Source organism: Emydura macquarii, unplaced genomic scaffold (genome assembly GCF_026122565.2).
Source record: "Emydura macquarii macquarii isolate MOO-44397 ecotype Brisbane River unplaced genomic scaffold, CSIRO-AGI_Emac_v2 contig_968, whole genome shotgun sequence".
Taxonomy (NCBI): domain Eukaryota; kingdom Metazoa; phylum Chordata; order Testudines; family Chelidae; genus Emydura; species Emydura macquarii.
In genome coordinates, this window is record NW_027131105.1 from 14,600,858 (window position 1) to 14,624,334 (window position 23,477).

General features: G+C 51.5%; 1 protein-coding gene across 1 annotated transcript in view; it reads left to right on the forward strand.

Annotated features, from left to right (window-relative positions):
- Window positions 1-23,477, forward strand: part of PLXNA1 (plexin A1) — a 253,854-nt gene that overhangs the window by 211,376 nt on the left and 19,001 nt on the right. Inside the window, exons 22-23 of the mRNA XM_067544295.1 lie at window positions 8,789-9,045; window positions 16,397-16,463. Coding sequence (XP_067400396.1) covers window positions 8,789-9,045; window positions 16,397-16,463 — 324 coding nt within the window. The remainder of the gene's footprint in view (window positions 1-8,788; window positions 9,046-16,396; window positions 16,464-23,477) is intronic.

Below are 23,477 nucleotides of genomic sequence, written 5' to 3' on the forward strand. Positions count from 1 at the left end.
TCAGGGCAATTAGCTAGGTGTTAAGGGCCAGATTTCAAAAGCACTCAGCCCCCATTGAGAACAGATGGAGCATTGTGTTAAGTGACAGGAGTTAGAAAGGAACTTCCTTTGTACGCTGGTAATTCCACAATTGTCCGTTTTCATGTTTCTTGCACCTTGCTCTAAAGCGTCTGGTACTCGCTTTTGTTGGAGGTGGGTCTGATCCATTGGAGCAATTCTTATGTTCCTGACTCATCGTGGAGCCCAGAGGAGCCGGTCTCTGTCTGTATAGCTCTGGGGGAGTCAGTGCCTGGGGCAATCAGTACAGTTCTGGGTACATTGGTGCCACAAAGATGTTGACAAATGGGAGGGAATTCAGAGAAGAGCAACAGAGAGGGGAAAGGTTGGAAGAATTAAGTCTGCATAGCGAGGCTGAACGGTGACGGGAGGAGGGGCCCCATCTAGAGGCAGTTGAAGGGCCAAACCCCAAGGAAGCAGAGGAGCTGTCTGTGGCAGTTTGGGGGAGGGAGCATAATGAGGAGTAATGGGATGAAGATGAGTAAGAAACTTGCAGGAGCGTTTTTCTGATCGCTGGATCTGCTGGGCTGTGGAATAGTTTTTTGAGGGAGGTGGCGGAAGCTCCCTGGCTTGGTACTGGAAGCTCTGCGTGGACAAAGCACTAGGAAATACACAGTAGAGAAGCATCCAGTGCTGGCCTTAGGGAGTGGGGTTGGTGCAGCTGACTAGGCCTGGCTCATCTCCATGGCGAGTGGTTCTGGGACTCTACCCCTTGTGCTGCTGGTATTGTTCTGCCTTGCAGTGGGAAGGTCACCGGAGCCGCAGAGCAATCCTATGTTTCACCAGCGGGCTTCTCCCAGGCACTGAAGCATGGCCTCAGCCTGTTCCTGTCCTTCTGGGGGACCACAAATACCCCAGCCACCAGCTGCCCCCATCACTGCCCTCCCCATCTTATCCCTCACCTTGTCTCCAGGAGGGCGACCCTGCAGCCTAGCTATAGCACTGCTAGGGCCGGGTGCTTGCCGCCCGCTTCCCCTCTGGGAGGTGCTGAGCTTCCACTCCCACCTGGGGAGAGGGATGCTCTTCCCTGCCTGAGACCGCACTGCCATCATTCATACCCAGCTTTATTCCCCTGTGGCTGCACTGACTGAGCTTCACCCAGCTACGGCCTATGTTGCCAGCTGGGCAAGAGCCTGGGGCCACACCTCATCTGCCTTAGGTGGAGCAGATTGCATCTGCCCTTCTCTTTAACTGGGATGTGGGGTCCCTGGAGACCATTGGCATGAGCCAAGCGGCTCTCTGCATTGCACGGGCTTCACTTCCCATCTAAGACAGGCGTGGCTGCCTTGGTCCTGGACACCGGCCTGTCCCTCCGTGATGCCATCTTGCCACGTGCTGGTCAGCATGAGCACAGGGAGGCCACTGCATGGCTGCCACGCTCACTGACATGAATATCAATATTTGCATTAATATCATTGCTGCTGTCATTTTCTACAGCACTTGATTTATTCAATTGGGTTTGTTTGATGCATGACTGGCTGCTCGTTTCCAGCAGACTTGTCCGACATCATCCACCTTCCCAGCTCCGTGGCTTTTCCCTGCAGAACAGCATCCTGTCCCTTCTCTCCTCTGTTCCCCAAACCAGCTCTCCCTTCACTCCCAGCTTCACAGTGTCTGCTTCATTTAGTGCATGCAAGTGCACATAAATTGGCTTCACGTTTTCCTCAGTACCAAGGTTGTTCTTGGTTGGAGTGGTGCAGTGTGACCTCAGCTTCCCCTAACTCCTGGCCGGGCACAGTAATTAATGTCGACGTAGGCTTCAGAACACGTTTAGAAGAAGTAATCGGTCCTGGTGCAGGATGCAGAGTTATTAATTACAGGGTATCAACCCCTTCCAACTGCAAATGCACATGCTTTCATTGTAACCCAGCCGGTCGCTGCTGCTGCTGTGATCTTGTTTTCTCCGTGGGGTGGGGGTTAGTTCTGTCTCCTCTGCTCCCTATCGTCCCTACCCCCAACTGCGGGGGCTACTTGTCCCGGCTTTCACAAGAGAGTCTCAGTGTTCATGGATCTCCCTTCCCATAGGCTTGCAGGAGGCTCAGACAGTCCTGGCCTGGCCACGGTGTGGGGCTCGGCACTGTTACCACACAGCACTAAGGCGTCACACACAGACATCCCAACGGGATAGGAAGACTGTGTCCCACAGGACAAAATGAAGATGACCGAGAGATCCTGACCCTCTCTCATTTTCCATTGTAACCAGGGCTTTACTCAGCTTGGGCCTGTGGTGCGGAGGGGCTAATTCTTTGCTACTGATATCCATAAGGGGGCTGCAGCTTCATAACTATCCTCCATCTCTGTTGCTGCCTCTGCTGACTCTCCATTCCCAAGCTAACTAGTCCCACTCCACTGTCCCTTCGGCCCCCCTGAGATCGGACACAGGAAGGATGTTCCCCCAACCCAGATGCCTATGGAGATGGCAGATGGCGTTCTTGTGAGGGAGGGGATTGAGGCCTGCATCTTGAACTTGGGACACCTGGGTGTCGTTCCTGGCTGGCAGGATGTGGTGAGGATAAAACCCATTAATGAAGGCAGGTGCTCGGAGGTTATGGTGATGAGTATCTAAGTGCCTAGATGGAAGGAGGATCCTCTCATGGAGGGCTCTGCCTCCATCTTCGCTGCCAGTCCCAACCAAGCTGTAGAGCAGTACTTTTGAGGGAGTCACACTTTCCATGACCATGGGTTAACCAGTCATTAGTAGTCCAGACCCCACTTCCCCTTCCTGCTGAGTTCTGCATTAACCTCTGTGCTGGGCAGATCGTGACTCCAAGCACAGAGGCCAGAGGGTGGATAAAAGCCTCTCATTGGAGACGGACCAGCGGAGAAGTGGGTTTTCTGTGCGGCGCAGCTGTGGGGAAGGAGTAGGAGGAAGCTGGGTATGAGCCGAGACTGTGTATTCTCTGGAGGTGAGGGGGTGACGCTGACTAGCTCCAGATAGCACTCCTTGCTCACAAGGAGCTGTGAGTACTTGGAAGGTAGCCCTCTCAGTGACAGACTGTGGTTCATACCGCTCTTTGGTGGCATGTACCATCCTGCCCTACTGTCCTGGCCTTGAAGCCTCTAGTGAAGAACTCCTGCGTGCTAGGTGTGGGCTCAAGGGCAGGGAGCTCCTGGTTCCCTTCCCTTTACAGGAAGAATCTGCACGTGGCGTTGCCAGCCTCAGCTAGCTATGGGAGCCACACGTGGGCTGGCTGAGTAATTCTGGAAAGCATGGTGGGATTCCTGGGCTCTGCCCCTCGCTATTTGCCTCTTGCAGAGGATGATGATTATTTATCAACTCAGGTTGCCTAGAAAAACCTTTGTTGTCTGGCTTCACAGCCCTTCCCCCTGTGCGTGAAAGAGGGGAATGGGGAGGAAAGTGGGGGGCAGAGTGGGGCTGGAGGAGCTGGGGAGATTTGGAAAAGATGAATTTTCTTCAGAAGGGCCTGTGCTCAGAGCCACAGGGTTAGCCCAGTGACAGCTCATTGGCTGATGTACAGTAGCGTGGACAAGATACATACGGGTGTATAGCATAGAGGTATAACTAAATAAAGATCTCTTTGCTTCTGTTAGAAATTGAGTATTTTCAGGAGGGTTATAAGCTGCATGTGAAAATTGCCTTTACCCGTTGGCGCTCCTCACTGCCCAGTGCGACAACCTGGTTCTTGGCCCAGTCCTCTCGCTGTCTTTGTTTCAGGCCCAGCTGTGGCAGAGCCAAGCCAGTGATAACGTAGCAGATGTTACTGTCCTAGAGTCAGCGCTACCTGCCAACTTCCCACTTTCCTCTCTGTTCAGGTAGCCCCAGTGAACTAGCTCACTGGGCAAAGCTAGTACTTCCAAATTAGAGCAGGGCCTAGGAGGCGAGGCTTGGGTCTGGATCTGGATTTAGGTTTAGGCTGGGGTTTGGATCTGACCATTATGGAGATTGTGGCTCCATAGAGTTGGATGTAAGGCCAGCTGCTGTCGGGAGATTTTTGCCGCCTTAAAATGTTCTCACATCTGAGCTGGAACCAGAAAACAGGCCCCTTCGGGGTTGGGATCCAAACCGTGAGGGCAAATTCAGATGCAAGGATTTGAATCCACCTCTTCCCCCCACCTAGAATTCCTAGAGAGCGTTCTGGCCCATCTGCGCTTTGCTTTTGGCACTTGGTTTGTTGTGAACATACTCTGTCTGCTGTCACTTCCTTAATTAGCGTGGAGGACAGAAGTTAAAGCACCAAGTTCAGTGGCCAGGGGTTAGAACTTACTAAGGATGAGATTGAATCAATGAAAACTTAGAGGGAATATCAGGAAACCTTTCCCCACAGGGAGACCTGTTAGACAGTGGAATCCTTTCCAAAGGGATGGGGTGAAAACCGTATTTAAATCTAGAGATAACAAAGCCCTGGAGAGAAGAAACAGCAGGGAATAATTCTGCATTGGTCTTTTCCAGCTCTAATTTCTGTGATTTTCAATATGCTACACTCCAAATGCAAGAGAGAGCATGTGGGTTTGGTTGGGAAGCAAAGTGTTAAAAGTTTCTAGGGAGGAAAAAAACCAGATTAAATAAAGCAAATACAGTTGTGTAAGCTTCATATAATTTAATCAGGTTTACTTTTATTTGTCTCCTTAATCAGAATAAGTGTAACACTAGCTATTACAAGTGACGGGGAAGGAGCTCTTCCACACACACACTAATCCAAAGCCAAGTCTTAGTACCGTCATTAACGGCTCCCTTTTGCTTTGGGTTTGTGTGGGTTTTGTTTTTTTTCCATTGCTTTGTGTGAATTTAAGCCTGATTAAATATTTAATTCTTTATTGTTCATTTACTTCTGCTAATGATCAGTGAGTTAAACACAAAGCCCCAGCAAAGCGGGGAGGCAACGTCTGTGTGCCGGGGCTCAGTTAGGGAGCAGTCAGTGACAGATGCTTTGCGCTCTCCCCCGCTGTCCTCATCCACCCCTGTGCAAGACCCTGATAAGATCACCGGGGTAGGATGGGACCAATTTCCCAGCTTAGCAAGCTTGGGCTGCTCCACTAGCTGGGAACACGCCTCCGATAGGATCGTGCCCTCTGATCCCTGAGTCTCCCAGCCAAACAGAGGACGATGTTTATTTTGAAATGAAAATTTGTGCTGCCATCATAACCGGAGCCCATCTGAAATCAGTCCATGGGTCAGAGAGGTGACAGGCAGCCGCCTCGCCATGCTCAGACTCCCATCAAAACCCCAGGGGTAGAGCTGAATGCTGAAGGCAGCGATGCCAGCTGCATGCCCTCTCTCTTTCTCACTCTTCCTTTCAATGGCTTAGCTGTCAGAGTGACTTTAGCACCAGCATTAGCAGAAAGTGCTGGAGAGGAAGGATGGCCTAGTGGTTAGGGTGCTAGCTTGGGACTTGGGAGACCTGGGTTCAGTTCCCTTCTCTGCCACAGATTTCCTGTGTGACCAGGAGCAAGTCATGAAGGGCATGTGTGTACCAGCACTGTTTCAAACCACGTCAGTGCACACTAGGAACTCGTAGTGCACACCAGCAGGGTCCACACGTGACGCGCTGGAGCTTTACACCCCAGTTTGCTGTGCAGTAAGTGCTTGTGCAGACATGCCCTTTATTCTCTCCAGGCCTCCTCAGTTCCCCAGCTGTAAGATAGGGATAATAGCACTTACCGGGGTACTGTGTGAGGGGTGGGAGGTGCTCAGATCTACGGTAAAGGGGGCCTTATAAGTAGAGAGATCCACAGAGAGTGAGTCAGTCTGTCTGTCTGCAGGGCAGGTACAACATGAGGGGAGGTTCTCCACCAGTATGTCTCACCTCTGCCCTGCCAAGACCCCTTCTAGGAGTAAGTTCGGTCTCCATCGCCCATTCATGGTTTGGCCATTCTGCTGAGATTGCCAATAAGAGGCCAATGAGTGCCGGCCGTGGTGTGCTTTGGGGTGTGGTGTGGACATCTGGCCACTTGGGACTGGGCTGTGACCCACAAACCCATGATCACCCAAACTATCCAACAGCCATCTGATGGGGTTGACTAGAACTGGGCTCTACTTTGCAATTAGTTTCTGCTATGGAACATTAAGTTGAAATATTGGGAAATTTCACAGAATGAAAAATGCCAAAAAGTTTCAATCTAAGCGAAATAATGGGAGGCATCGAAGCCCCATTTTTCATTTCCAGCTGACGTTTTGAAATGAAAAATGTTGCTTTGTTTCAAACGTTGACTTGAAACGACATTTTCATTTTGATTCTCCCGATTGGAAAATGGGAGGGGGAAGAAATTCATTAACATTGACACATTCCCACGGAAAATATTTTTTTTTGATGAAACCATCTTGTCTGGTGAAAAGACTTTGTGTGTGAAACATTTCAGCCGTCTCTAGTACAACTGTCAGTCCCTGCTGACCAAAAATGCATCGGCACTGGTGCTGTGGAGGTGGAAGATTTCTTACCCAACCCCCTCTGTCAGCCAGCTACCCCTTCTTTCTCTCCCCAGGTTTCCTGCCAAGACACATGCATAGCTGACCTCTGTACAGAACCAAGCATGCCCTGAAACTTAAGGTTAATCTCAGGGATGGGGAAGTATTTTGGGTTTGAGATCCAGCCAGAAAAGCTTGGACACCTGTGAAATCTAGGGTGTCTTCACAGACGGCGGCAAATTCGCCGCCGTCAGATCAATTCTTCAGGATTGATTGAGCGCAAGTGGAGACCCGCTCAATCAATCTGGAAATCGTCTTTATAAATCCACCCCGGAAAAAGAGTAACGCTGTGTCGACTGAAGGGCGTTTCCTGCTGGCACAGCGTAGTGGGGATGCTGTGGTCATTAGAATTTAGGAAGTCGACGGGAGATATGCAATCTACGTAGAGTAGCTTGCGTCTCTCCCGTCGACTGCTGACGAATTTCACAGTAAGTGTAGACCAGGCCTTAGTGAGTTCAGCAGTTTGGCAGTTCTTTGATTTGGAAGTGCAGAAAAGGGCTGTAGAATGTTTAAAGGGTTGGTGCAGGATCTCTGTTGGGTACAGAGTGAATTCAGCTTCTCAGTGGATGAAACTGGAAGTTACACTGTGTGTGCACACACGTGTGCCCTCGCTCACATACATTCAGTGAGACCATTAGCCTGACAAAGAGACTGTTGTAAAAAAGCACCAGTCTGCTCAAGTCTCTGTTAGAGGAAGGTCTGATTCACCCAGGTATGGGTGCATGTGAGAGAGGCAGAATGAGGCAGTGGACATACTATTCTAATCTGGCCGTCACGGCTGCCCTGAAGACATCTCTTTGCAGATAGTCTCTTCTTGTTCTCAGGTCAGCCTGTGCTTCTCTGCCGCTCACACAACCTCATTCAGCTGTGGGCAGAGAAGTGGCCTGTGGCCAGTTACTAATACAGAGCCATGTGCTGAAGAAACAGGTTCCCAGTGGTGATGCTCAGCAGCTTTTGCAAGGGCATCTGGGCTTCCTTGGCCCTTGCGAATCCTTGGGGAAAGGCTGTTGGGTGTTTACCTGATGGCACTTCCCCTCTTGATACTTTTAACAACAGTTGGGGGAGGATCTGCCAGGTTCCCTCTGTTTTTAATCCTTCCCCTTCACTCTTGCCAGCCCCACCCACCCTCAGACCATACACCATTGGAACCCTCCCACCAGCTGCAGATGGCTGGTTGTGCTCTCTCTGGAGTCTGTCAGCACCACCGCAGGTGCTGGCCTGCGGAGGCGAGGGGTATCATTCTAGAGGGATGGTGCCTCAGGATATTCATACCAAGGGGACATCGGAGGTAATTTAATCTAAGGGAGTTCTCTGCTGTGCCATGAAGACTGTGTGGCATGCTCCCAGTTTGTATTTACCTGCACTGTGCCCATAGATTGTCACCCACGTGTGCGGTACGTGCCATACACAGCCGGGTAGCTGTGTGGCATTACATGAGGAAAACCAGGCCCAGATAATAGAGAGGGGGTGACACAGAGCAGGGCAGTTCTGAGTTCCCGACTAGCAGAACCAGAAGCAGAAGACGATGGCTGATAAATAGAGTTGGAGGCCTGGGGAGGCTTTCTGGTAAGGAGAGGTTACAAAGGCCGAGTTTAGACAGGAGACAATAAGAGACGATGCAGTGACACAGGGAAGGTAAATCAGGCTCCTCTTTATTAGCATTATTATTTGTGCTACTGTCGTGCTTAGACAAGGCAACACGACAATCCGTGAACTTGCAAGGCAACAACTTGAAAACTGACGAAAGGAAATCCTTTTTGATACAGTGCATAATTGATCTGTGGAACTCATTGCCCTAGGTCAAAAGCTTAGCAGAAGTGAGAAAAGATGAGGTATGCCTGTTGACAGAGGGAGCACCCTCTCTTACATTAGATACAGTTGCATTTTGTTTAGAAGGACCATCACCTTCATGCTTTCTGGCCTACGCCAACCATTGACTGATGGGCTTTGGAAGACACTTGCCGATAGGCAGGTTATTCCAGAATTGTTCACTAGGGGGTTCTTTCCCCTTCCACTGGAATATCCAGTACTGGCCACTGCTGCAGACAGGATGCTAGCTAGATGGGCAGCTGGCTGTACCTGGTGTGACAATTCCTATGTTTCTTGATCCCCGCTGCTCTGTTTCTGCTTTACAGCATGCCTGGTAGTGCACATGAAGTCAGCTGTGCTTCTCTGAGCTTTCTGCATTGCCAAGGCACAGCCTGGGGAGGAGAGTAAGTCCAGGTCGCTAATGAGGTGCAGTCCCCCTTCCTTCTCCAGCATGTCTGTCCCCCTAGTCTGACTCGGGTGGTTGTTTTGTCCCCTCAGGTCCAGGCGAATGTGGAGAAGTCCTTGACCCTCTTTGGGCAGCTCTTGAACAAGAAGCATTTCCTTCTGACCTTCATCCGCACCTTAGAGGCGCAGCGCAGCTTCTCCATGCGGGACCGGGGCAACGTGGCTTCCCTGATCATGACAGCGCTGCAGGGGGAGATGGAGTATGCCACAGGTGTGCTGAAGCAGCTCCTCTCAGACCTGATTGAGAAGAACCTGGAGAGTAAGAACCATCCCAAGCTGCTCTTGCGGAGGTGAGTGTCTGTCTAAACTACGTGCTTCACATGGGCTCTGGTGGAGCCTCCGTCCCGTGCTTCCAGTACAAAAAGTGCACCCCCATCTTCATCACTGGTGTACAAAATTGCATGGAAGTCCCACTGTGTGCCTCTGGTGACGAATCCCACTCACCTCCCACTCACACATCTCAGCAAGGGGAAACATAAACAGCAGGGCTGATGCAGCTGGCCAGGATGGTGTGTCGGAGCATCTTGCTCTGCAGTGTGAAAGCAGAGGCGTTCTGTCCGCTGCTGTAGCCACGTGGGTCTGTGGTTCCTTGTGGTCAAACTTGGCAGAGCACGGCGATGTGTCATGCAGACTGCTGGCCCACTCCTGCCCCTCACCCCTGTATATGCCTGTGGACGCATTGGAAGTACACTGTGCCCCTTTTGGGATGTGATCAGCTGCCTTCTCCATCAGCTGAGTTGGTGACAACATCGGATACGACTCTTGGTAAAGCATTTCCCTGGTGGTGTGAGATTCACTCAGAAAGATTTCCCTGTGAGGGATGGGTGTGGGGCCTTGGGAAAGGCTCCCTGAGTTTCAGCTAGTTGCATGCTCAGAAGCAGTGCTTTATCTCAGTGCTTAGAGAACACTGCAGGTTTGGTTTTAAGCCAGGGATTTAGAGGCTGTTTAGGAGCAGTTGCTTTTTGCTGTTCTTTGATGTGCCATAGAACCCTTCAGCGCTGGAGATGGCAGTTTGTCAGGGTACCAGGCTGTTCCTTGGGACTGGGCCCTCAATTTCCTCCACTCCCTTGACAGCGTGTTACTCCCTGCTGGCTCCCTAGTGCAATAATTCACACCCCTCTGTCATAGTTTGCCTGTGGATTTCCTTCCCTCTCCTCTTCCCCCCCATCCTAGCTCTGGCTGCTTTGAGGGTGAAGGGGAGGGCCAGACACGCCCTCATTAGACGCCACCAAAGCCATCCTTCTGTGCTGACTTTGTAGGCTTCCAAATGGGCCATTCTCAGATGTCCAGCACCTGTGGTTTCTTAGACTCGAACTTAGCCAGGATTCCCCCATCTCCCCACGTCTGCCACTGGATGAGTGCCATGTCGTATCTGTCGTGGCGCAGGGCCCCAGCCACGTGTGCATTAGACAGTGGGCTGCAGTGGCAGGAGCCACAGGCAGCACTTGTAACTTGTTGGTTCTCCTCCAGTTTTCCAGCAGTGTGCTGTCCTGCCCATCTGCGGCAGTGTGAGCTCTCTGTGACCCTGACTGCCCCATGTGCAGCCGCAAGCCCTGATCGAGTGGGTGTGCTTTCCTATCCACCTTTCCCTTCTCTTCGTGTACATCTGGCGTGAAGGCTGGGAGTTGTGAGGCTTGGGGATTTTTCCTCCTCGTCCCTGCTGGTGTCTCGTCAGCTGAGGTGACTGAACTAGGCAGGACTTGATTGGAAGCCTGTTACTGCTACTTCTTTTTGGAAGTCACGGTTGAGTGAGGAATGACGCTCCCTCCCTGCCCTCTGTCTCCAGGAGGCTCCCAGGGCCTGGCTAGCATGAGAGGGGGAAAACACAGCCATGGCTTTCCCCAGTGCTAACTCTGGGGCTTCTGGTTTGACCTATGTGTGTAGATGTCGAATGGGTGGGGGAGATGTTGGCATAGTGCGCTAAAGGCAAATTGATCCATGGCTAACAGCTGCTTGGACAGCTGGAACTCCACATCACTGTAGAGTCGGAGACCTATGGTGAGCCAGCATAGGCTGCTGCTAGCATTGCAGTGATGCTCCTAGCTGCATTCTGCCATTCCTGCTGGCATTCCAGGACCCTGGACAGCGTCCCGTCTGCATTCCAGTGCCCCTGCCATTCCTGTTGGCGTTCCAACGCTCCTACCGGCCTCCCACCATTCTCACTGGCATTCCAGTGCGCTGGACAATGTTCCAGTGCCACCACTATTCCCGCCGGTGTTCTGGTGCCCCGGACGACATTCAGCGCCCTACCATTCCTGCCGGCCTTCCGGCGCCAAGGATGACGTTCCAGCACCTCTGCAATTCCTGCTGGCGTCCCAGTGCCCTGGATGATATTCCAGCACTTCTTCCAGCAACCTGGTGCTCCTGGAATTTACTACATGGGAGTCATTACCAGCAGTCAGCATCTCGCCACGTGTGAAACTCTCAGCCATATTTTACCACACCTCAACGGCCTCTGTAGCTGACTCCCTGGTTGGTTGCCACCAAGCATACATGCAGGGGCTGGAACACTCCAGTGCATCTCCTTCAGCAGTGTCAGGCTTCCCTTGTGCAGCAAACCCTTCCCGTTGCCTCCTCAGAGCTCGTCCACATGACCAGGCAGGCAGGGGGGTTTCATGCAAAAGTCAAGTGGATTTTCACAAGCAGCTTGTCTGGCAGGGAGCGGGGTGGGGTGCGAGCAGGAGGCAGCCTTCCAGCTCCACGGTGAGTCTGCTCTGCCCCATCAATATTTAATGACAGCTCTGAGCTCTCCTCTCTCACGGGCCGATGAATATTGAAGATTCACCAAGCGCAGAACAAAACCAATTAATAAACGACACCATCCCAGCACCTGGCCCCCTCCCTGATGCCTTCTTATTCCTAGAGCTCTTTTCCCACTGCCATGCTGTCCGCTTCCCCCTTCTCTCTCCTGCACCGCAGCACCTGTGGGCTCCAGGAGAAGAGACGTGTAGTTTCAAGGACAGTCACAGAACCTCCTTCCTGGGCTTGGTGCAAGCCTTTGAGTTGGGGAGGGGGCAGAGGAGACAGTCTGAGCATGACACCAGAACAGAATTCAGGGGAGCTGGTTGGTAATTCTTCACCCACAAAGTGCTAGATTCTCCGTCTCCCAGCCTAGCCGAGGGGGAGGGGTACGCACGTCCTCAGGGTTTCCAAGGTCTGCTGGCCTTTGAGTTGATGCCATTTAGGGGCTTGCTGCTCATTTGGGCACGGAAATCAATTTCCAAAGAGTGGAATTTTTCATTGCCAGTGCCAGGATGGGAAGGACCCCAAAGGGCTTCCACTAACCACCTCCTGAATGTCTGTTTGCTTCCTCTCCCCGTGCCACAGTTTTCCCATCTGTAAAATGGGAGTGACCCCTACCTACCGGGAGTGCTGTATGCTAACGCCTGCCCTGAGTGCCTCTCGGGGAACGTTCTTGGGAAGGGCACATGGAACGGACCAAGTTCTGGTCAGTGACTGCCTCAGGAAGGCCCTGGGCATGTCACATGGTGGGTTTCCTTTCTCTGCACAATCTCACTGTTCTCCTCCTTCCCAGCATTCTGCTTGCACCACCCTTCCTCTCCCCTCTTGCAGCCCATGTCCTCCTTACATACAACAACTGCTTTCCCTGAAATAGTTAAGCCAGATGATCAGATCATGAGTCACTTGGAGCATCGCAGAGCCACCGCGCAAAGCTCCGGAATGAAGCAAATCAATAAAATATAAATAAAAGGAGAGCAAAGGAGCCCTGGCTTGGGGAGCCCCTGGCAGCCATGTCTTCCAAATCGTGGCAATGGTCCAAGGCCAGAGAAGAAAGCAGGACCCAGCCCTCGCTACCTATACGTGCAGGAGGAGTTTCTGTTCCTAGTGAAACTAAGCGGCATGGTGGATTTAATGTGGCATGTGTTGGATTTATTGCAGTGCATCGGAGGAGCTGTGAGGGGCCCACAAGTGGAATAGCAGGGGCGGGACGGAAGGGCAGGAGCGAGGTTCCCTGGCAGGAGCTGTGTGGGGAGCAGGACTCAGTACAAGCAGTGCTGCAGGGCAGGACTGAGGTGCATTGGCAATTGGCAGTCCTACCTTGATCCTTTTCTTATGATCCTCCATTAATCGTTAGGTGATTACGTTCAAGGAACAAAGCACTTCCCACCAGCCCCCCCACACCCTCACACGCGAGAGCTGAGTTCTGGGCTGTTCCTCCTCCAACCTCTGTAGGAGGCCGCTGGTGGGCCCAGGGATGGATCAGAGATCAAGAGTAACAGGATTAACTTTAACCAGGCCGGGGAGATCTGCTGTTTGTTTATTTTACTGTTGTATAATCCCCTGTAGCTGTGGCAGCTGGCCACATTGAAGATAAATACAAGTGTCTGCTTGTAACCAGGACTGTGGAACAATCTCCCAAGGGAAGAGGCAGAAGCTGACATGAAATGAATGTGAGAGGCTATTCTGTAGCTGTGATGCAAGGGTGTCAAACTCATTTGCTGTGGCGGGCCAGATTTGACTTAAACGTACTTCAAGTGAGCCATACATCCCATAAATCGAAATACTAGGCCCTTTTGGAGCGCTGTGTCTCGTGTACACAGCGCTCCACGTGCTGCCGCCAGAGTACACGGATCTCGTGGCAGCATGCGCTGCCTCCAGGGGCTGAACCAAAAAGATTGGCGGGCCGTATCCAGCCCGCAGGCCAGATGTTTGACACCCCTGCTCCAGTGCAATTTAGACCTGGCCAATCCGGAGGCTGATGAAGGATGTCTGTAAAGCTTTTCAAGTTTCCCTCTTTCCCACAATACCTTCTCATTGCATTAACATTTGCTGGGAGAGGAAGGAAGAATTCGGCCTTCCATGGGCTCAGATGTTGTATGAACGTTGTAGGGGGCTCTATTCCCAGCAGGACAAAAGAAACAAATTGAACACATGCACTCCTCGCAGCAGAGCAGGCTGAGGTGGGGGAGGGACTGACCAAAAGCAGGTCAGATGAAATTAATACTAGAAAAGTTGATTTACTGCAAACAATCTATGATCATTCATTGTTCCCTTCCCATCCTCCCTGCGTGGCGCTTCCTTTGTGTCATGGGGACTCGGCTCAAAGTCCGCACAGCTGCAAGAGTCGGGGTGTTTTGTTTTTTAGATGAAGGCTTTTCTCGCCGTTCCTTTTTGGCCCCCCTGGTGCAGCGGGATGGCAGTTACCTTTCCGAGGTCGTTAGCGTTGCTTGTGCTTTTGTGAGCATCTGCATTCGAAAATAGCCGATCTGATGATTAATGGATGGAGCAGCCGGAAAAGCATAATGAGGGAATTTCAATGGGAACTGTCTGGGGTTTTTTCTCTTTCAGGAAGTGTGACTGACTTTTTTAAAAATAAATGTGTTAAAGAGAATGTTGATCCTTGTGATAGTGCGAGGCCTCTCGTGTGCAGGGACAGACACGTTGCAGCAGACACTGTGCAAGGTTCCCCCGTGCAGCCTGCCTGATTCACCTCAATCCACACCTGCGCCCTTTGCTGCTATTCCATACCTGCCCTGCCCCCATAGTTTGAGTGATCCCTCACTCCCAACCTGTAGTACCCCCTTTTATTCTAGACTGAGGCTTCACACACAGCTCTGTTAGTGCATCTCACTCCAGACCTGCAGCACCTTCTATTCCAGTTCAGGCCCTCTCCTGACCAGGCACGGCTAGCAGCACTGGAATTTTTGGTGGTTTTGTGATATTCCCGAATATCATAGGAAACTATTCTGAGCTTCCAGTCCCTGCTGGCCTACAGGGTTTTTGTGCATGATGTGATCCAGATTCAAACTGAGCTTTCCAGAAGCCTGAGGCTGGCTTAGAGATCTGCTGCACCCCCTGAGTATGATAAGCGTTGCTTTATCTGTCAGTCTCTGTGTTTCAGTGCCTTCCGCAGCCAGTGCCCTGGCTGACCGTGCCATCAAAGTTTGCTCCAAACTCCTCTTTCATCACATTCACCTTGCTGGGAAACAGGCATGTGCCGCACCAGGACCAAGGATCACCAGTGAGCCCACCTCCCTCCACTCCACAGGCAGGGAATGGATCGTAGGGAATAAACCCTCTGTTCCTGGTTGCAGATCCTTGCTCAGTGCTCCAAAGGAACATGGATGACAGCCTGAGTTTGCAGCTGGTGGCTCAGCTTCCTCCTTGGTGTCACCGCATTGATTCCAGTGGATTGAGGCTGGGGATGAATTTGCCCTTGGATGTGTTGGGGGAAAACATCTCCTGATCCCAAATCTGATGGTCACTTTAGCCCAAGGTGCATGAACGGCACTTATCTGAGTTAAGCATCATCCTCCTGAGAGGTGCTCCAGGGACTTGATTCCAAACTCAACCAGACTTGCAGAATCTACTTCTCCGTGGGTCTCTGTGTTCACTTCTTTATGAGGCCCTGCAATCCTGCTTGCTGCAGATCAGCACAGAGCGGTGCTGGAGGCATGCAGGAGGCTATGGAAGAACCAGAGGACTGAAGTTCCTCATCTCTCAGAGCTTGAGGATGTTAGATTCCACATTGCCAAATCCTGGTTAAATGTGCTGGGCAACATCAGGCTCCTTCTACCCCTTGCTGGTTCCTTTGTACAGTTCCCAGGGGTAGTGGAGAGCTTGTCTTGGTTGGGAGTCCTGTCCTGTCCCTCATCCTGAAGCTCCCCTGTTGAACAGCAATATCCAGCCTGATTACTCTCAAGAAGTCAGTGTGGGGAGGTGGCTTTTTCTGGCACGTCACAGTCTTTTTGTGAGTTTACTGATTCATGTTGAAGGTGCATTGCTTATGCAGAATATTGCAATGGATGGGTTAATGTCTGAGCACCACTCTCCTTTCCTGGTTGAAATCAGATCTGCTCAACAGTGTGTCATAGGCCATGCATTGCTAGAAGCTTATGGTGATTCTCCTTTAGCTCAGTGGCAGGGGCCTAGGATTTTGGAGCAGACGGATCAGAGTTGTACCCCAGCTGGGGCCTAGGTGTGCAACATGGTGACAAATATGGTGTTCTAGATGGCTGTGGATTTGTTATAATATTCACATTGAGGCCTCAAATGTCCTCCTTCATCTGAAGACATTAAGGTGAACCTGAGCTGGTGAAATTTACAAGACCCACCTCAAGTGGAGGAAATTGACCAGCCCCAGAGTGGGACACATGAAGAAACAGCCCAGAGATCTCATGCAGGTGTGGGTGGGAAGTGCATATCAGGAAGGCTGGGCACACTGGGCATGCACTAAAAGAGACCTGGGAGGGAGGGAATGTGTGGCAGAGCGCAGCACAGGCTAATTTGCATTGCTGCAAGGATCCCCTTGGGGGCATGGGCCCTGCCTGCGGTCTCCATCCTCCCTAGGTGATTCTGATGGGGAGCGGAGCCAGCTCTGCTTCTCCCTCTGGCCGGATTCCTGTGGCTGAGTCCTGCAGGTGAGCAGGCTCCCCTCTAATGTGCTCTTCCTGGAGCAGGCAGGGCTAGACTCCCAAGGGGGCTATCGCTAGATTGTTGTCATGGTAACCCCAGGACTCTTGCCACCTCCTCCGCCCCTTTGCTTTGAGTTTTCTGCCTTTCAAGACCTGTAAAGCAAAGGAGATTTAGGTGAAGGGGCAGAGACTGAGGAGACGGCAGGAAAGATCAGAGACCCCCACTTCTCTGTTGTGATGCTCTTACTCTTGGCCTTCCCTACAGGACAGAGTCCGTGGCTGAGAAGATGCTGACGAATTGGTTCACGTTTCTCCTGTACAAGTTTTTAAAGGTAAGTGTGAAAGAGACTGCTAACTTCATGGCCAGGGGCCTATCCTCCTTCCCTATTGGAGCCATCTCTGTGTTGGGACAGGATGGCATGTGGACGGGGAGTCAGGAGATGTGGGTTCTGTTCCCAGGTCTGCCACTGACTTGCTGTGTGACCGTGGGCATGTCGCTTCCCTGCTTTGTGCCTCAGTTTCCCCCTCTTTCTGTAAAATGGAGGTAGTGATTCTGAGGGCTAGTCTATACTTAAAACATGCAGCGGCATGGCTCTTCTCGGTACAGCTGTGCTGCTGTAAGAATGCTGGTGTAGATGCTCTCCCGCCAACATGGCACTGTCCACAGAAGTGCTTATGCCAGCAAAACTTACATTGCTCAGGGTGTGTTTTTTCACACCCCTGAGTGACAAAAGTTTTTGCCAGCATAAATGCTGGTGTAGACAAGGCCTGACTCATTCCCCACTGGGCAGGGTCTTAAGGCTAAATTCAGTCCCGTTCAGCCTAACACAAAGGGTTGGTCTACACTGGGAACTTACATCGGCATAGCTACATCTCTCAGGGGTGTGAAAACCACTGAGAGAGGCATCGATGCCGACCTTAACCCTTGGTGTAGACAGTGCTAGGTCGCTGGGAGAATTCTTTTGTCGACCTAGCTACCGCCTTGCGGGGAGGTGGAGTAACTACGCCGATGGGAGAGCTCCTCCATTGGCATAGACAGTGTCTACACTGCAGTGCTACAGCGACACAGCTCTCGCGGTTTAAATGTAGACATACTCAAACTGGTTTGAATGCTTGGCATGGAAAGTGCTAGAGAAAGGCACAGTGCAATTGTCATCTGAACCCTGAGGGCCTTACTCAGGCAAACCCACATTTAGGTCAAGGGATGTTTGCCTGAGTAATTTAGGAGGCAGGGTCCCAGGATTGGTCCCTCCCTGTTAAATCCCTAGCTGTGGATGCCAGCTGGAAGCCTCTGCCGCCCATCTTCTCTAGCCGTTCACTCGCCTCCCAAAAGCTGCCATAGCGCTGCTTGATGTGTTGGCAGCGTGGGGCGGGGACTCTGACGGGGGACATGAACAGCAGGAGCCAGGTAGACTCTGAGCAACGAAGTTGCTGGTCTCACGCCCACCTCCCGTGGGCCCAAAATGGCAGGCGAGAAATGCAGATCTGCAGTGCGTGAGCCAGTGGCCTCTCAGTAGACTATTCTCCTGAGCTGTTCATGAGGGGTCGGTGCCTTGAGAAGGAGCCCCCTTCTTTCAGCCAGGCACATTGCATCTGCATACCCAGTTGGCACCAGCATCTGTGTTTCCTTCCCTGCACTTGCAAACGTGGGAGCCATAATTCACCCAAGCATAGCTTCACAAGTGGTGGCAATGGAGGAAGCTGAGATGTAAATGTGGCAGGAGCATTTTTACTGCTGGCTCATCTACGATTATTTGGAGGAGCTAAACCCGCCTGAGTGCTGTCTACACAACTGCTCCCATTTTTAGGGCTGCCCCAATGGCAAATTGAAGCAGCAAAGTTTGCTGGCAGGGTCGTGGGAACAGTGGCTTGCTGCACGCTCCAGAAGGAAACAAGCTGAGTTAATGGCACTGCCTGTTTGTCAGTCAGCAGAGCCACTTCCCCAGGATCTCGGCTGGTGTTTACCCAGCGAGTCCTGGTGTCATGGAGCCGTTTTTGTGTGATTTCATCCCTCATTAAGATAAAGAAGGCTTGAGCCATTTCCAGGAGAGGAATGTATGTGAGCAGGAGTCTGTGCAGACCTGGAGTGATCACCAGTGAGAGGTGATTTATAATATCACTTACATGCACTTGGCGTTGTGCCTCTGTCTAGGGATGGCCCATATCTGTAAGAATATATCTGTACGGTGTCTGTGGCTTTCCGAAGGCAGGAGAGGAGCAAGGTGTCTCCATGCTCGTGAATGTTTTAAAAGCCTGCTGTGTCCTCTGCACTTCGCAGGTTTGCATTTTTGCATCACCTTTTGCATCACAAGGGGTCTCAAAGGGCTTTATAAATGCAAGCAACAGACAATCCATCCCTAGGACTCTTCACCACAGCACTGGGGAAGGGAAATATTCAGGCCAAAGACACTCTGCCAGAATCACGCTTTGGGGAAAATGCCATTTGATCTCCGGGGCCAGACCTCTGGAAAAATTTGCTATTGAAAATACACTTGAGTGCATCCGTGCACCTGATTTGCTTGTGTAATTGTGACTGTGCGTGCAGTTGCAGTGCTTGGACATGGCCAGCAATGCATCTAACTGGCTCTTTGCTCATGAAGTAAGTGCAGCTGTGTGAGTGAAGGGGGTGTGCAAAGGCCCTTGCATTTTTGTGCATGTGATTGTGTGTGTTCTAACAACGTGCTTCCGGCTGCGTGAGTGGGGCAGACGAGAACTGGTCTCTTTCTCATGAAACCCCACAGAGTGAGCTCCTGGGTGAGCAAAGTGTGTCACACAAAGGATGAAGGGTTCAACTAATCCTGCTGGCGGTTGAACCTGTAGTTCAGGGTCTGGCGGTTTCAGCTTCCATGCTTAGACTTCCTCTGCTGATGTCCTGTGTGTGCTTTGCATCATTGCTGATACCTCGATACATTGTTGTCTGATTTGAAATCTCCTGTGAGTCCATTCACTCCTTGCCAGTTCTGGGACTTGACTCCCACTAAGAAGTTAAGGGGAAAAGAGAGAGCTGGGGATGGGCCAGGAACACCCCTCTTTAAGGAGATGTTTGGCTAACTGGCAGGGGGAGTGGATACAGAGTCCTGGGTCTAAAGAGCAGTGAAGAGAAGAATTATTTAGGGCAGTACTGAGGGACAAAATGAAAGGAAAATATATGCAGATAAACCAGGACAAATTTGCTGGCACTGAGATCTGTTAGGCTGTGGGATAGTTGGCCTGGGGAAGCGGTGGAAGCCTCTTTGCGTGCTTGGGACACTTAAAATTAGCCTGGACAAAACCTTAAAAGCATGTATCTAATAGGGACTGCTCCTGCTCCTCTTTGGTCTCAGGGAGATGGACCGGGCGGGACCCGCTTGATCTATGTAATTTCTGTGAGTTCAGGATTGCAGGTGGCAGGGAGAGGAAACCCCGAAGCTGGATGGAACAGGTATTGCAGCAGACAGTTTGCCGGCAGGGAAACATATGCCTTGCGCCAAATAGTGGTAATTGTGCATGTAAATTAGGCATGCGGACATGCTAGCTTTTTTGTGTGCACAGCTGCTAGGGCACTTCTCAGCAAAAACTGCCCTTGAAGGGCCCTGATGCAGTTTTTGTTCAAGCAGGGGTGGACCTGGTGTCTTCAGCTGATGTGAACAGCTGCTGCTGCTGATCTGGTGGAAAGCCATAGAGGGCAGGGCCTGTGGTCTCCGGCTTTCCCCCATGAAAAGCTTACAGGAGCACCTATGACCAATGACAGATGACAGCAGGTGCGCAGCTAGCAGTGTGCAGTTTGTACGCTTGCTGGCGGATCCATTTGTCCCCCCACTCCTGCGTGGATTAGGCCCATGGTCTTGCAAGGTAGATGCATCACATGGGTACCCCTCCGTGGTGGCTAACACTTCGGAGTACAGCTTGCACCGAGGGATCTGCAGTATGTGACTCAAAGAAGCAAAGCAAACTGCCCAGTCGTCCTAGACAACTGGGAAATTGCCTGTTATGTCTCGCAGTGCAGGTGTAGGTGTCTAGCTCCACCCGGTGTAAGAATTAAACTGGTTCTAGGATAGGATCCCAGAGCTCCTCTCTCCTCCTGCCTAGGTGTCTCCTGGCCCTGCCTCTGAAGGAGGAAATGGGGACAGGTGGCAGCAGTGGAATCAACAAGGCCCGGTGCTTTCCTAGGGCCCTGCAGCAGCATTCATCAGACTCTTAATGAGACACCTCGGGGGAAGGGAAAAAAATAGAGACGAGCATTGAAAAATGCACGGTATTAGGTGCCTGATGAGCTAAATCTCATCAGTAAGGCACTATGAGCATTTGCTGGCTTGGCTCAGACTGCCTTGGGCCCATTTCCCCCCTGCACACACATGCAAATGTATGCGCCGCACAAACATTCCCTTACATGCCTCCCTCCTGCAGCTTCTTTTCAGCTTGTCTTCCTCCTGAGAGGGAACTTCTCCAGGAGCATTTTCCTTTGTAACTTTCTCACAGACACACACGAATAGCTGGCAGTGGTGCAGCCTGAAGCTTAGGCAGAACTGTATTCTAGAGCCAGACAGCACATCATGGGTACGTTTCCGAGAGGGTGTCCCGCACTGGGGTGTCCTCGGGGGCCCTCTATTATTTTGCTTTCTGTAGCAATCTGGAATTATATTAGGTGGCTCCTACAGGAACCATCTGGTCAAGTTCAAAGAACCTCCTCCAGTTTCCAGGTAGCATCCCTCTCCCCGAGCTGGCTTAAAGGAAGTGAAAAGTGGTGGCAATGCTTTCCTCCCTTTAACCAGACAGACCTAAAACGGTCAGTCCCAGGAGACCTGTAGGATGCTTTGTAAGGTTTCCCTGACATTGAGAATGGGCTCTGCTGCGAACAGGTGTTTGCTGACTCTGGCTGGGAACTGGCTCCAGATCACTGGTCACTATCCCACCGCAGTGTGGGTGCATTGTGGATTCCTCTGAGTCACACACTCCAGCTACACCATGAGATGGCCACCTGTCCAGGCACTGTCTGTCATCTTTGCTCCTGATTGGAATGAACCAGAGAGTTGGTCAGCAAGAGTAGATGGAAGGGGAGAACTGTCTGGCTCAGGGCGATTGGTAATGGGCCGCAGAGCCTTTCACCTCCAGCACACTGGCTTATGTTTGATTGTGGCAGGGAGAGACCAAAAGTCATTCCCATCTAATGGCCCTTTGGTGACCTGTGTGAAATGATCGGGTGGTGTCAGTCCAGCTCCTAGAGAACGGGTCTGCATCTTGGAAAAACTACCATGATTGGCACTAGCTGCTCTCCCTTGTTGGAGATCTCTGCAGAGAAGCAAAGGATTGAATGCACTAGAGGGCAGACCTGTCAGTCATCCTTAGAGGGGGTCTCTGCAGGGCTGGGTGGAGGAAGCTTGCTCTGCTGTTGCCTGGGCTATACTTCTTCCTCCAGGGCCGACAACCTATCACCGTTCCAGAGTGCTAAACTCACTAAAATGATCAAATTGATTAATTAGTTAATGTCTCTCCAGGCCTTTGCTTACGACATTCATTTTATTTCAAAAGGGGGGATTTGCAGAACTTCACTGGGCTGGGAAACAAAATGGGTCATTGCTCGGGGGTGACATTCTTAAAAAGCAATCTTCTACGGCGCTGGGTTCCTTTAGAGAATGGGGCCAGACTGCCGGTGAGAGGGAGAAAACTGCGTGCTGAGAATGGAGCAGATAAACGAGATGTGACCACGAAGGCTGCTCCAATTTATTCTTCATCTGTCTCACTTTCCTCTGGCTGGAAGTTTTACAGGAGCTTTTGTAAGCAATCAAAGGCAGTGAGTCCCTTTCTTTGCTCTCATGAAAGCAGGCAAAGGGAGCGAACTAGAAAGGCAGGCGCATCTCCGCAGGCTGGAATGGAATTGCTGAGTGGGCTTGTTGGTTTACGGTCATTATTTTGCTTTTGCGTTACGAGGCAGCTATTAATAAACAGCATGGCACCCACACTGGGGCTCTTTCTCCCTCTCTTTCTCTCTCTCTCTCTCTCCCTCTCTCTCTTCCAAGCTGACTTAATGAAGCCAAGTTTGCAAATGAAACATAATTTCAAAGACAGGCGTGTTGTCGGAAGGTCTGGGGATGATGTATGCCTGTTCCTGCTCGTTAGCAGCTGTCTCTTTAATTACCGCAGATGCTAACGAGATGCTAACAGCATATGGTGACAGGGAGAGCAGCCGCACTTTGCACCAAAGAACAATTTATTTGTAAGGCGGACGGGTTGGGGGGGGGGAGCTGGTGGGGTGGAAATTGTTGGAATTTCTTCTCCCCCACCTACTCCACCTCCCCTCTTCCGTCTCTGTTTGGTCAGGGATAAAGCCTGCTTCCAGGAGAGAGGGGAGGTTCAAGGCATGCAGCACTGTGGGACTTGGCTCTCCCATCTCCCACACTCCCACTTCCTTGCTCCCCCCTTCCATCTCCCCTCACCCCACCCCTTTCCCATCCCATTGCCTCCACGCTTCCACCCCTCACCTAGAAGCCATGGGGCGCGATGGTACAGTGCCTATCCCTGTGGCCTGGCCATGTCTTTCCCAAGAATGTTTCAGTTTAATACATTTTCCATTGCGGCCCCTTTTTGTGCATCACTCTCCTGCAGTAAAGCCCATGTCCGTTTGTCTCCCCCTCGACTGGGCAATGAATGCTGGGGTAGTGGTGGCAGAAGAGTTGGAGAGGAGTTGGGTAGCAAGTTGTTCGACAGTGAGGACGTGCCCCGCTTCCTAAGCGGGCAGCATGGATGGCCAAGTGACTGGGCCAATTGAAGGAAACCCATCATTCAGACCAAACTCCACTGAGAAGCCAGCTGATGAGGTTGTGGGTAGTAAGCTGGCTTCTCAATCCTTTTGTCTCTTGAATCTGTCTGTGGTCCCCGTTGCCGTAATATCTGTGTTTTCTGTTTATCCTTCTGCCCACCTGAGTCTGGTCCTCACACCTTGTAATCCTTCGGTGGCTCCGTGGCATGGCCCCTCCCTGCTCCCATTTGGCAGGATGTCCAGTTCGTGGGTGGTTAACTTTGGCCAGCAGGCCCCAATTCAGGGTATCGATTGTACTCCCCAGGCTTGGAAAACCCAAGATGGCTGACAGAGCTCACCCAGATGAGACTTGGAGGGGTGCCCTGAGCACAGACGAGCTCTGCTGCTGACACTCTCTCTGATCTAGATCCTAACCTCTCTGCCTGAGTCTCCCCATCTGTATAATGGGCTCACTCCTACCTGAGCAGGGCTCAGCAGAGGGAGTCTGGCAAGCCGTGTGTAGATGGGCTAGGGGTTGTGATTCTAGATACAAAATAAACTAGGATCTTGTGCAATGAAACAAACAGCAGCTGGTTCTGAGGCTGACAAAAGGAGAGAAATTGCCTCCGTT